At 44.2% G+C, this 13,163-nt stretch overlaps 1 protein-coding gene across 1 annotated transcript; it reads left to right on the top strand.

Moving 5' to 3' along the window:
- Positions 1 to 10,325: 10,325 nt before the first annotated feature.
- MAGEA4 (MAGE family member A4) lies at positions 10,326 to 12,942 on the top strand. The gene is made up of 3 exons (XM_069464172.1): positions 10,326 to 10,334; positions 11,369 to 11,458; positions 11,506 to 12,942. Exons 1-3 carry the CDS (start codon positions 10,326 to 10,328, stop codon positions 12,940 to 12,942), a joined length of 1,536 nt encoding a protein of 511 aa, XP_069320273.1.
- Positions 12,943 to 13,163: the final 221 nt, after the last annotated feature.

Here is a 13,163-nt window from a genome sequence, read left to right as displayed (position 1 = left end):
GAATGAAGCAGATATTCATGTGCCAGAAGTTATGTGGGATGTTTGCACATAGGAAACTACAACCTAAGACTGATGAGTTCATGGAGCAGGTTGGAGTTGGATAAGATTGTTCAACATTGTAGTTGAGGTTCTGTACAGTGTAACAAGTTAAAAAGAGGCCTCTGGATTGGAAAGGGAGAGGTAAAATTGTCTTTATTTACAGGAAATATGAATGTATGTGGATAATTCTATCAAACTAAAAAATGCTTCTAGAACTAATCATTGAGTTTAGCAGTGTCACTGGATACAAGATCATTATATTTGTACTTTTATAGTAGCAAGGAGCAGTTGAAAATTGAAAGAAAAATATACTATTTAAAATAGCATTAGAATATATGAATTAAAAGTGATAAATATGGCAAAAGATGTAGCTCTTCCTATTAAAAACTATAAAACATTACAGAGATAAATTAAGGAAGATATAAATAAATAGAGATATGAACTTTGTTCATGAGTCAGAAAACTGAATATTGTTAAGATGTCAATTCTCCCCCATTTTTTTTTATTTCAGGATATTATGAGGGTACAAACATTTTGGTTACATTTTATGTCTTTGCCTCACCCAAGCAAGGATTAGAGGCATGCCCTTCCCCTCTACAATGCTAACCGTGTCCAATAGTTGTGAGTTTACCTCCCGCAACCCCCTAATCCCTGGAGAATATTACTACTGTGTGAACACCATAGTGTTGATCAGTTAGTGCCAATTTGATGGTAAGTACATGTGGAGCCTATTATTCCGATCTTATGGTACCTCACTTCGGATAATGGGCTCAAGCTCAATCCAGGAAAATATAAAAGGTGCTAGATCACTGTCGGTTTTTATAATTGAGTAATATTCCATTGTATACATATACCAAATTTTAATAATCCACTCATAAATTGACGGGCACTTGGGTTGTTTCCACATCCTTGCAATAGTGAATTGTGCTGCCATAAACATTCGGGTGCAGATGTCTTTATTATAGAATATCTTTTGCTCTTTTGGGTAGATGCCTAATAGTGCTATTGCTGGACCGAATGGTATTTCTATTTTTAGCTCTTCGAGGTATCTCCAAATTCTTTTCCACAGAGGTTGCACTAATTTGCAGTCCCACCAGCAGTGTAAGAGTGTTCCTGTCTCTCCACATCCTCACCAGCATTTGTTGTTTTGGGATTTTTTTGATAGAGGCCAATCTCACTGTGTCCCCAAATTCATTGATAGATTAAATGAAATCCAAATCAAAATTCCAGAATGTTTTTTTGATTTTTACAGAAATTGGGAGGCTGATTCTAACATTCATATAGAATTACAAAGGACCTAGAAAGACCTAGCCAAAGAAAACTTTCAAAAATAGAACAAAGTTGGAGGGGCTACCCTACTTCATTTCAAGGCTTATAAACTAACAATAATCAGGATAGTGTGGTATTGTCACAATTACAGCACTACATCCATGTAAAAGAATGAAGTCCAGGAAAGGATCCACATGCATATGCATTTATAGACAACTAATGATTAATAAAGATGCAAATGAAGATCAAAGGAGAGAAAAGATAGTCTCTTTGACAACTGGGCCTGGAACAATTGAACATCTATACACAAAAACTGAATTTCAATCCCTATCTATCTCTCCATCTACCTAAAGAGAAAGAGAAAGAAAGCTATTTTAAGGAATCGGCTCAAGTGATTATGAGGTCTGGCACAAATGAATCTGTAAGGCAGGCCAGCAGGCTGGAAATTAACACAAGCATTTTTATATTACAGCCTTGCAGCCGAATTTCTTCTCCAGGAAACCTGTCTTTGCTCTTAAGACCTTCAACTGATTGGATGAGGCCCACTCACATTATGGAGGACAATCTGCTTTACTTAAAGTTAACTGATTGTAAATGTTGACCACACCTACAAAATATCTTCAGAGCAACATCTAGACTAGTGTTTGACCACAAAACTGAATACTAAACCCTAGATAAATTGAAATTTAACACTAACCATCACACATACCTTGGACCATATAAAAATGTAACTCAAAATGAATCACAGGCATAAATGTAAAAATTAATTTTTTTCTAGGAGAAAATAGAAGAAAAAATTTGTTACCTTGGGTTATGTCTTGTGGGCTGCCATTACAAAATACCATAGACTGAGTGGCTGAAACAACATAAATTTATTTTTCCACAGTTTTGGAGGCAAGAAGGCCTATATAAAGGTCTGGCAGGGTTAGTTTCTGGCGAGGACTTTATTTCAGGCTTGTAGATGGCTGTTACTCATTATGTCCTCCATGGCCTTTCCTCAGTGTGGGAACATGGAGAGAAAAAGAGAGGGGGAGAGGAGAGAGCAAGAGCATGCACAAGAGTGTGCACACACACATAAGAGCACTCTCTTGTGTTTCTTCTAATGAGGATGCTAATCCCATCAGATCAATGCCCCGCCCTTACGACTGTATTTAACCTTAATTACTTCCTTAGAGGCTCCATCTCCATACAGCCACACTGGAGGTTAGGGCTTCAAAATATGAATTTAGTGGAGGATATAAGCATTGGCAAAGAATAGACACATAGATTAATGACACACACTAGAGCCCAGAAATAGACCTGTGTACATATAGTCAGGTGATTTACAACAAAGGCACAAAGGCAATAATGGTGAAAGTATACTCTTTCCAACAAATGGGGCCAAAACAATTGGACAACTGTATGCAAATCATAATGATAATAATCTAGACAAACTCTTGCATACTTCACAAAAATAACTCAAAATACATCATAGATTAAATGCAAAATGCAAAAATTATAAAATGTCTATAAGAAAACATAAGAGAAAATCTACATATCTTTGAGTTTAATAATGAGTTTTTAAATTCAACAAAAAGTATGATTCATGAAAGAAAAATTTGCCAAGTTGGACTTTATTAAAATAAAAATCTTATGCTTTTCAAAAGACACTGTTAAGAGAATGGAAACAAAAGCCACAGAGTAGGAGAAAACATTTGCAGTACACATAGGTGATAAAAGACTTGCCTCTTAAGTCTCAATGATAGAAAATAACCCAACCAAAAAATAGGCAAACGATTTGAATAAACATTTTACCAAAGAAGAGATACAGATGGCAAATAAACATTAAAAATGCTAAACATCTTTTATCATTAAATAATTGCATACTAAAATGAGATACCAGCACACACCTATTTCAATGTCTAAAATTCAATAAAACTTACAAGACCAACTGCTGGTGAAGATGTGGAACAACAGAAACTCTCATTCATTGATGATGGAAAGGCAAAATGGTACAGCCATTTTGGAAGACAGATTGGTCATATAGCCTTTATTGACATTTGTTTAGTTTGTCATTTTCTTAAAAAAAAAACTGAACATACTCTTATCATAAGATCCAACAATCATACTCCTAGGTATTTACCCAACTGACTTGAAAACCTATGTCTACATAAAAACTTGCATGTGAATGTATATAACAGCTTATTTCATAATCACCAAAAATGGAAGCAACCATGATGTACATCATTAGGTGAATGGATAAACAAGCTATGGGACAACCATACAATGAAATACTATTCATCAATAAAAAGGAATAAGTTACAAGCCACACAAAGACATGGTTGAGTCTTCAATGCATATAAGTGAAACAAGCCAGTCTGAAAAGGCTAGATAGTATATGATTCCATTTAAAGGACATTCTGGAAAAGGAAAAATTATGGAGATGAAAAATGTATCAGGGGGTTATAAGATGAGCACAGGGGATTTATTAGGAGAGTGAAACTACTATGAATGATACTATATTGGTGGACATATGGTTGCTTTTGCTATGAAAGTTTGTGTTCCCACAAAATTCATATGTTGAGAACCTAACCCCAAAATGATGGTTTTAGGATCCAGGGTATTTGGGAAGTGATTAGATCATGAGAGCACAGCCATCATGAATGGGATTGTGACTTTATAAAAGAGACCACAAAGAGATTCCTTGCCCCTTCTTCTATATGAGGATACAGGGAAAAGACAGCTGTCTATGAACCAGGAAGCAGGTCCCCACCAGGCACAGAATTTTCCAGCAACTTGATATTGGACTTGCCGGCCTTCAGAACTGTGAGAGATAAGATTCTGTTATTTATAAGCCACCCAGTCTGTGGCCTTTTTATTATAGCAGCCCAAATGGACTAAGACAATGGCACTATGCTTATGTCAAAACTCATAGTACTTTACAGCACAAAGAGTAAACCTTAATGTATACAAATTTAAAAAAAATAGTGTAAGAGGTTGGGGAATCCCAGGATAGAATGCAGAATGTCACACACAAAAAAATAACTGTATTATAAATGTATGAAACAACCCCAGTGAAGTAGGTAAGGGAAGAAGTTACTGACTTAAGTAATGTTGGAAATGAGTGAAATCTGTAAGACTAAAGGCCAAAGGGACTACACATAAACACTGCACTCTAACTGACACAGTTGTTTCCAGTGGGGGTACAGGGGTATAGGTTAACAGATCTGAATCTATTATTCATTTAACTGGAATTGAACTATTAATTAAATGGATGGGAGACGGTGGGAGCCAAGTTTCTCACTGATGGAGTGGGAGGCTATAGATAAGCAAGGAAAGGAGGCTAAAATGATCCTTGTGGTAATGGATTAGAGCTGGAGACATCAGTATAAATTTATGCTCAATTTAATACAGAAACAGATGTTTCCATATATAAATTTAACAGACGTGTATACATGTTATATACACACATATATTTCATTGTTCTGTCAGCAGAGAAGACCTATAACTAACTACCCAGTAGCAATGAGCACACCAAGCACCCAGATGTAGATTTTTAGAACCATTTTCCAATAAAAGAAACTAGATCTCTTTTGAGAAATGGGTGATCTTAGGACTGGGGCAAGGCACATGATGAGCCTGGAGTAGCTTGTAGCCCTCAAAATTAAGAGCTGAAGAATATGTTAAAGGACACCACAGTGTTGCATTCAGCAAATCCAGAGTATGAGAAACTGGAAAGAACACAATTCCAAGGAAAAAGAGGTCATTTGGCGGGAACCTACAGATTAAAAAAGACTTAAAGAGCATAATAAAAATCACTATATAATAGTATATTTGAATATTCATCTAAAGAAACAAAGTTTTTTAAAAAGTAAGAGTCTGTTGGATAACTGTATAAAATAGTTGGACATTTGACAATCATTTATTTAATTTTTCAGAAATGATAACTATATTGAGTTTATTTTTGATTTAAAAAGTTCTTATCTTTTAAAAATGCATGTTGAAATATTTAAAGAAGAAATGATATGATGCCTTGGATTTGCTCCACATTATTCCAGCAACTGAGATATAGGTAGGGGGAGTATAACTGGAACCAGATTTGCCATGTATTTAAGGTTGTTGACTCTGAGTATCAGGTATACGGGGTTCATTATATTATTCTCTCTATTATTGTGTATTTTTGAGGCTGTCTGTAATAAAAAGTTTTTATTATAAATATCATGCCATTAAAAGTGAAATCCTAAGTGAAACTGACCACTTTTTAGAAATTAAATAAATGACAAAGTTAGTCCAAAAAGAAAAACTTTAATGGAACTATACAAACTGAAACTGCACAGTACTCAAAGCTCAAGCTATGTGGGGAGTTAGCTACGCTGCCAGCAAAGAATCAGGTCCCTCAGGCAGGGGTTACTGCAAAGGATAAGGAAATAATAGAATATAGAAATAAAAGAATACACGGAGACAAAGGTACAGTTTATAAAGAATAGATTTATAAAAAAGGTGGGAGGCTCGGGAGGCCTCACAATATCCTCGTAAATTGTAGGGCCCCAATGAAGGTTCACATCGGTATTTATGGGTACAGTGATAGGTTGCCAGGGGTAACAGATTTACATAATAACAGGTAGTTTGTTTTAGGTTAAAAGTCTCCCAAAAGGCTTCTATAGATTCCTTATTTACCTATGTGAACAAAGGGTTACAAAATCTTTCTAGGACAAACTTCTAAGTTCTAAGATAAAACTATCACTTTAGCAGAATAGTTAAACAGAGACATAGTGGATCCATATTTCTTTATCTAGTTATTGTGGATTGAGACAGGTCTTCAGAAGTCAATCAAGAGCTGTGCCTTGGGCTAACTGCTTTTAGCCACAAGTGTCTGTCTTTGGGGTGGGCACTTTGATCAGCTCCCATCCCATGGCTCCATGTAAAACCTGCTTTGTGGTTCAAAGCAGGTGAAAACCACAGGCTTGAGACTGCAGCATCACCTTGGAAAGCAGCTTCTACTGACCTTTGAGATGCCCTCCTGAAGCAAGGCAGCTTTTGATATTCGAACTAACATGTTCACATATTCCTTCAGGGCAAAGCCTTTCAAAACTCCTGAAATCATGTGTCTCTAATATAGTAATATTAATCCAGTGACCAACAAAGCTACTTTCAATGTTTCAGGACATGGCACTTTGGGAGGCCAATTTTACCAAATGGTCAAAGAAAATTAATCACCATCTTATCAACTCTGTCAAAGCATACAAAAAGATGGACAATTGTTCAACTCATTCTCCAACACTATCTCTTCTGCATTCAAAAAACTGATGAGGACCCCCCTTGCATGAAAAGAGCACTTGAGGCAAGCTCTCTCACATAGCAGCAATTATTCTACCTAAATTAGTAGCATTCTATCATAGTAGGGAATTAAACGAACAAGCAGGCTTTGCCCAAGGAACAAAAATATGACTTAACATCCAGGGGAAAAAATTCCATTGTAATTTCTTACATACAAAATAGAGAAGGAAAAAAAAAAAAACATTTGATCCTGTCAATGGGTACACAAAAAGCTTTTGAAGGAAATTCCACGTGTGTTCATGGTAAAAACATTGAGTTAACTAATACTGAATAGAACTTCAATTTCCTAAAATCAACAGCAAACATACTTAAATGTAAAATGTTAGAAAAATTATCATTAGAGTCAGGAACAAGATGTAGACGTATGCTCTCATCTCTACATTTCAAAACAGCACTGAGACACAAAGTCAGAGCTATGCATATAAAAATAAATGAGGGGTATGAATATTGCAAAAAAATATAATGTTTAGTAACAATATCATTATCTATGTTGAAAATTCAAAAAAATAGACATGTAGAATATTCAAGTGAATGAGAGTTCAGAACCAGGTGTACAACATATTACTAAAGCAAAATCAAAATCTTTGCCACACAAAAACAGTAACTAACTAGAACAATTAATATACAAGATGCAATTTACAATAGCAACAAATTTCAAGAACTATCTAAAAAGAAGCCTAAGAAAAATGTATACAGTTTTTAGAGGCAACTATAAAAGTGTCCTGATAGACTCAGGTAAAAGGAGTTTGAAATAAATAGAGCAGCATAACATATTCATTGATAGGGAACAGAACATTATAAAAATGTCAATTCTCCTTAAATTATTTGCAATTTAGTGTCTTACCTGTAGCTGTCTAAATGACAATCAAGTGCAGGCTGTTGTCTTCTGCTCCCAAAATCCACCCTAGAAAACTATAGAAGGGAAAAGGAAAAAATAAATAATGTAAGTAAAAAAATCTAAACACCATAACATGAGAAAGCCCTGGGGGAAACTGAAGACTGTATTGAACTGGTGCCTGTGTTTGGGGTGTGGGGAGCAACAGGGAAATTGGGGATGTCTGTAGCCTGCACAGAAGGCAGATGACAGGATGGATAGGAGGCAAGTTTAAAACTTCTGCCTCCCAGTCCCCGCTTCATTGTACAATCTGAGGCAGACCTCACACCTCCAGTGACAGTAGCCCTGGGGTAATATAAGAACAGCAAGAAAATTGGGTTGATTGAAGGCAGTACAGCTCCAGAGTCCTGCTAATAATCACCTGAAAGAGCCATAGTGGGTGAGGACTGGCCTTCCAAAAAAAATTGTTCCAGTAGAATATAAAGAATGGAATAGAAGTAGAATAGAATATCAGAGTGAATGATGCATACAAAGGGCATTCTTTCACAGAAAAAAAAAAATATTGCTACTTACGTATCTACATAGAAGATATGTAAAGCCTATTTCCTTGATGTATAAAATAAATCTTTTAGAGCACAGGTTTCAAAGTCTACATGCAGCTGGGGAAGAGCTCTGTTGAAAGGTGCCCGTCTTGTCCCACAGGCCACTACAATCCCAGCTGCTGCAGCCCCCAGCCGGCATCCAGCCTGGGACCCACAGCCGTTCTCCGCAAGGGCTGCAGCTGAGCCCATGCTCAGGGGTGGCAGGGACAGGCACCTCTCACCGAGCACTTAATCAAAGAGCAGGAAACCACGATGAGGACCCTCAGAAGTGAGGACAGAGGGTCCACACACCCCACAGAGTGGGCCTACAGGGTCCTACTCAGCCCCTGCTGGCAGCCCTGGGACACTGGACATATCATCCGCCTGACTACTGCCCTCCCTCGACGGCCATCTCAGGGGACTCTGGGAGTCAAAGCCTGGTGAGACCCGAGGCCCTTTCAGGCCCAGAGAGGGCGGGGCCCCGGCTCTGCCAGGCATCAGGGGCGGGACCCTGAGAGAGACTGAGGCCTCCCACCACCAATCCCGTTCCACCCCTGCTGTCAGCCCTGGGAAGCCCCTGGTACGGGGTTCCGGATGTGACGTCAATGGACAGCCGCCGGGGGGCTGACTGAGGCGAGGGCGTTTATCTGAGGTCTCGTCTTCTGGTCGACCCTGAGGAGAGGGTCCAGGCTCTGTTAGGAGTGAGGTGAGATGACCAGGGTGGACTGAGGAGGCCCCGCCCCAGGTAGAGGGTCCCAAATAATCCAGCTCTGCCCATGCTGTCACTCTTGAGACAGATGTGTCTGGCTGAGCCCCTCCCCCAACTTCTCCCTCAGAGGACTCTGGAAGTCAGAGCCTGATGGGACCCGGGCAGACTACGGTCCATAGAGGGGGGGATCCAGGCTGTGCCACATCCTGATAGGAGGACTCACAGTCCATCCTTGTCCCTGCTGTCAGTCCAGGAAGCCCGAGTGTGTGTTGGGGGGCGGGATCTGACGTCCAATAACGTCCATCTGGGGGGCAGACAGAGGCGAGGGCCTTGGTCTGAGGGGCAGACTTCACATCGGTGGAGAGGAGAGGGCCCAGGTTCTGTTCGGAGTGAGGTGAGATGACGAGGCTGGAACGAGGAGGCCCCCACCCCAGGCAGAGGGTCCCCAAATAATCCAGCTTTGCCCCTGCTGTCAGCCTGGGAAGCCACTGTGGGGGCGGGGAGCTGGATGTGATGTCCACCGACATCCATCTGGGGGCCTGACAGAGGCGAGGGCCTTGGTCTGAGGGGCAAACTTCACGTCGGCAGAGGGTAGAGGGCCCAGGCTCTGTTAGGAGTGAGCTGAGACGATGAGGGTGGACTGAGGGGGCCCCCACCCCAGGTGGAGGGTCCCCAAATAATACAGCTCTGCCCGTACCGTCAGCTCCGTAAGCCCCTGGGGGGCGGGGGGGGGCGGCTGGATGTGACATCCACCGACGTCCGCCAGGGGGCTGACTGAGGTGAGGGCCTTGGTCTGAGGTCCAGACTTCAGATTGACTGTGAGGGGAGCACCCAGGCTCTGTTAGCAGTCAAGGTGAGATAATGAGGGCGGGCTGAGTAGGCCCCCACTCCAAATAGAGGGTCCCAAATAATCCAGCTTTGCTCCTGCTGTCAGCCTTGGGCCACCGTGGGGCAGACCTGTCAGGCCGAGTACCTCCCCCTTAGGATTTAGGGGACTCTGGGAGTCAGAGCCTGCTGTGACCTGGGGCTGACTCAAGGCCATAGAGGGTGGGGGTCCAGGCTCTGCCAGGCATCAAGATAAGGACCCTGAGGGAGGACTGAAGCCTCCCACCGCCCATCCCGTTCCACCCCTAATGTCACTGCTGGGATGGTGTGGGGGCCACTGACTTACACCTCGGGGGTTAGAGAGAAGTAAGGGCCTTGGTGTGAGTGGAAGGGACCAGGCAGCCAAGAAGAGAACACACAGATAAGGAGGAGGGGAGGGAGCCTTAGAGTTCAGGATGGGGGGAACCCCACAGATGCCTGTCCTTCCATCAACCCTGGGAGGCCCCGTGCAGGGTGGCCTGGCACCTGCGTCTTGACAGCCACCTCTGGGTCTAAGGGAGGGTAGGGGCTTGGTATAGTGAGCACGGCCTCAGGTGAGAAGAGGGAGATGCCCAGACCCTGCTGGGAGACAAGAGGTGGATGGAGACCCAGGATCCCAGGACAGAGGGGCCCCAACCTTGCCCCTGCTTTCATCGCTGGGAGACCCTGGGCAGGGTGGCCACCTGTGGTACATCCACACTTCTTTACGGCCATGAGGAAGGTGAACACCTTGGTGTGAGGGAGGACTAGGGGTACCCCACTCCAGAACAGTGGAGGCCTCCCAGAAACACCCTGTCCCCACAGTCAGCCCTGGAGGCTCCAGGCAGGGTGGCCAGACCTGGTGCTCCCTCACTACTGCCTGAAGGGGCTGAGTGTGGTTACAACTTTGGTCTGAGGGTGGCAGCTCCAGGTCGGCACAGGAAAGAGTCCCAGGCCTCCTAGGCATCATCAAGGTGAGGACACAGGGGGATGAGTGAGGGGACCCTTGTACCCCCGATAGAGAGAGCCCATCCATGCCCTACACCAGTTGTTGGCCCTGGGAGGACCCAAGCATGGGTGACCAGATGTGCTGGCCCCAGACTTCTACGTGGGGAGCGTGTCAGGGAGGAGAGGACCTTGTTCTGAGTGGTGCAGCCTCACATCAGCTGAGGGAGGAGTCCCAGGTTTTGTCAGAAGTCAAGATAAGTACCCTTAGTGAGGACTGAAAGTACTTACCCACCCCAGAAAAGAAGGGACCCCACAGAGTCTGGCTTCTCTGTTTTCAGCTCCCCGAGGATACAGGTGGGAGCAGCAAGACATGGCAAGCTCTGGCTCTCACGGCAGAGGGGGGAGGGGCATCCTCAGGAGTTAGAGCTTGGCCTGAGCTCAGACGGACCATGTCAAGTCATCAGGGGTGGGTGGAGGCCCTGCCAGGATTAAAAGTAAATACCCTTAGGGTGGGTTGAGGGAACTCTCACCACAGAAGAGTCTGACCCATGCCCTGCAGTCATCCCTGGGAGATGTGGGGCCCACTCACTGCCTTCTGCTCCATATCAGGGATGTGAGCTCTTGTTCTGAGAGTTTCTCAGGCCAGCAGAGGGGTGGGGTCTAGGGTCCTCCAGGCAAAAAGTGAGGGGCGTGAGTGAGCATGGAGGTGACCATCCACCCCAGAATGGTGGGGACCTCACAGAGCCTGGCCCACCCTCCTGACAGCACTGGGGATACCAGGGCTGTGCCTGTATCTGCAGCCTGAGGGCCCCTCACTTTCCCTTACAGGGGCTCCAGGAACCCACGGTGAGACCTTGGTCTGAGGCAGTGTCCTCAGGGCACGGAGCAGAGGAGGCCCAGGCTGTGCCAGGAGTCAAGGTGAGGTACACACTCTGAATGTGTGCCAAGGGCCCTGCCTTTCCCAGCACACAGGGGACCCCACAGTGCTCAGCCCCACCCACCCACTGTCAGCCCTGGGGCCTCATGCTCTGCAGGCCGCTGTCCCTGAGGACCTATCTCACTTCTTCGTTCCGGTGCTTAGAGGACAGGCCGACCAGGAGGACAGGAGCCCTAGGAGGAGAAGGCCTGTAGGACAAGCCTTTGTTAGAGCCCCCCAGGGTATGTTTCTCACTGAGTCCACTGACATGCTTCCTCTCTCCCCAGGCCTGTGGCTCCCCATCATCCAGCTCCTGCTCACACTCCTACTTGCTACCCAGACCAGAGCCATCATGTCTCGTTGCTACGGTCAGGTATATCAGCACTGTAGGCCTGTGAAAGGCCTTCAGGCCCACAGAAATGCACTGGGCCTGGTGGGTGCACAGGCTCTGGTAGATCAGGAGGAGGATGCCACATCTTTCTCTCTCTCCTGTTTCACCTCCTCCTTCCCCTCTGCCTCTCGTTATTGTCTGATCCTGGGCACCAAAAAGGAGGTTTCTGCTACTGAGATGCTGAGCCCTCCCCAGGGTCCTCAGACAGCCTGTTCCTTCCCTACTTCCATCAAAGCTACTCCATCAATCAAATCAGATCAGGGCTCCAGCAGGCAAGAAGAGGGGGGTCCAAGCACCTTGCAAACCCAGCCAGATGCCAAGTCCTTGATTAGAGATGCCATAGATGACAAGGTGGCTCCTTTGGTTCTTTTCCTGCTCCTTAAGTATCGAACCAAGGAGCCAATAACAAAGACAGAAATGCTGAATAGTGTCATCAAAGACAAAGATCACTTCCCTGTGATCTTCAGTGAAGCCTCTAGGTGCATGCAATTGGTCTTTGGCATTGATGTGAAGAAAGTGGACCCTGCTGGCCACTCCTATGTCCTTGCCATTGCCCTGGGCCTCACCTACGATGGGATGCTGAATGATTTCCAGAGCGTGCCCAAGGTCGGCCTCCTGATAAATATCCTGGGTGTGATCTTCTTGGAGGGCGACTGTGCCCCGGAGAAGGTCATCTGGGAAATGCTGGGTATAATGGGGGTGCATGCTGGGAGGGAGCATTTTATCTATGGGGAGCCCCGGAAGCTCATCACCCACGATTGGGTGCGAGAAAAGTACCTGGAGTACCGGCAGGTGCCTGGCAGTGATCCTGCATGCTATGAGTTCCTGTGGGGTCCGAGGGCTCACGCTGAAACCAGCAAGATGAAAATCCTGGAGTTTTTGGCCAAGGTCAATGATGCCATGCCCGAAGCCTTTCTTATCTGGTATGAGGAGGCTGTGAGAGATGAGGAAAAGGGCAGCCAAGCGAGAGTTGTAGTCAGAGACAATCGGGGTGCCAGAGCCAGTGCACGTTCCAGGGCCACAACCAGCAGCCTCTGCCCCAAGCGAAGTCTGAAGCAGATTCTTATCTCTTTGTTTGGAGAGAGCAGTCACTAATCTGAGCAGTGGAGAGGCAGGGTGGGGCTTGGGGTATAATATCTTTGTGTATAACATCTTGAGTGTATGACATTGTTGTGTTAGTATTCAATATGGGTGACTTGGAAATTATTTTTTCTTTTTGGTGTTTTTGAAATATCCTTTTTAATGGAAGGTTTAATTAACTTCAAGTTCTAGGTTTAAAAATGGCACTGCTCACAAATATATTGCTGCTTATCACT

Source organism: Eulemur rufifrons, chromosome 30 (genome assembly GCF_041146395.1).
Source record: "Eulemur rufifrons isolate Redbay chromosome 30, OSU_ERuf_1, whole genome shotgun sequence".
Lineage (NCBI taxonomy): Eukaryota > Metazoa > Chordata > Mammalia > Primates > Lemuridae > Eulemur > Eulemur rufifrons.
This window is presented reverse-complemented; position numbering and strand designations above follow the sequence as displayed.

Coding starts and splice junctions, on each gene's coding strand:
- MAGEA4 (XM_069464172.1), top strand. Junction 11,459..11,505: donor AGGCTGTGCCAGGAGTCAAG/GTGAGGTACACA, acceptor TGCCTTTCCCAG/CACACAGGGGACCCCACAGT.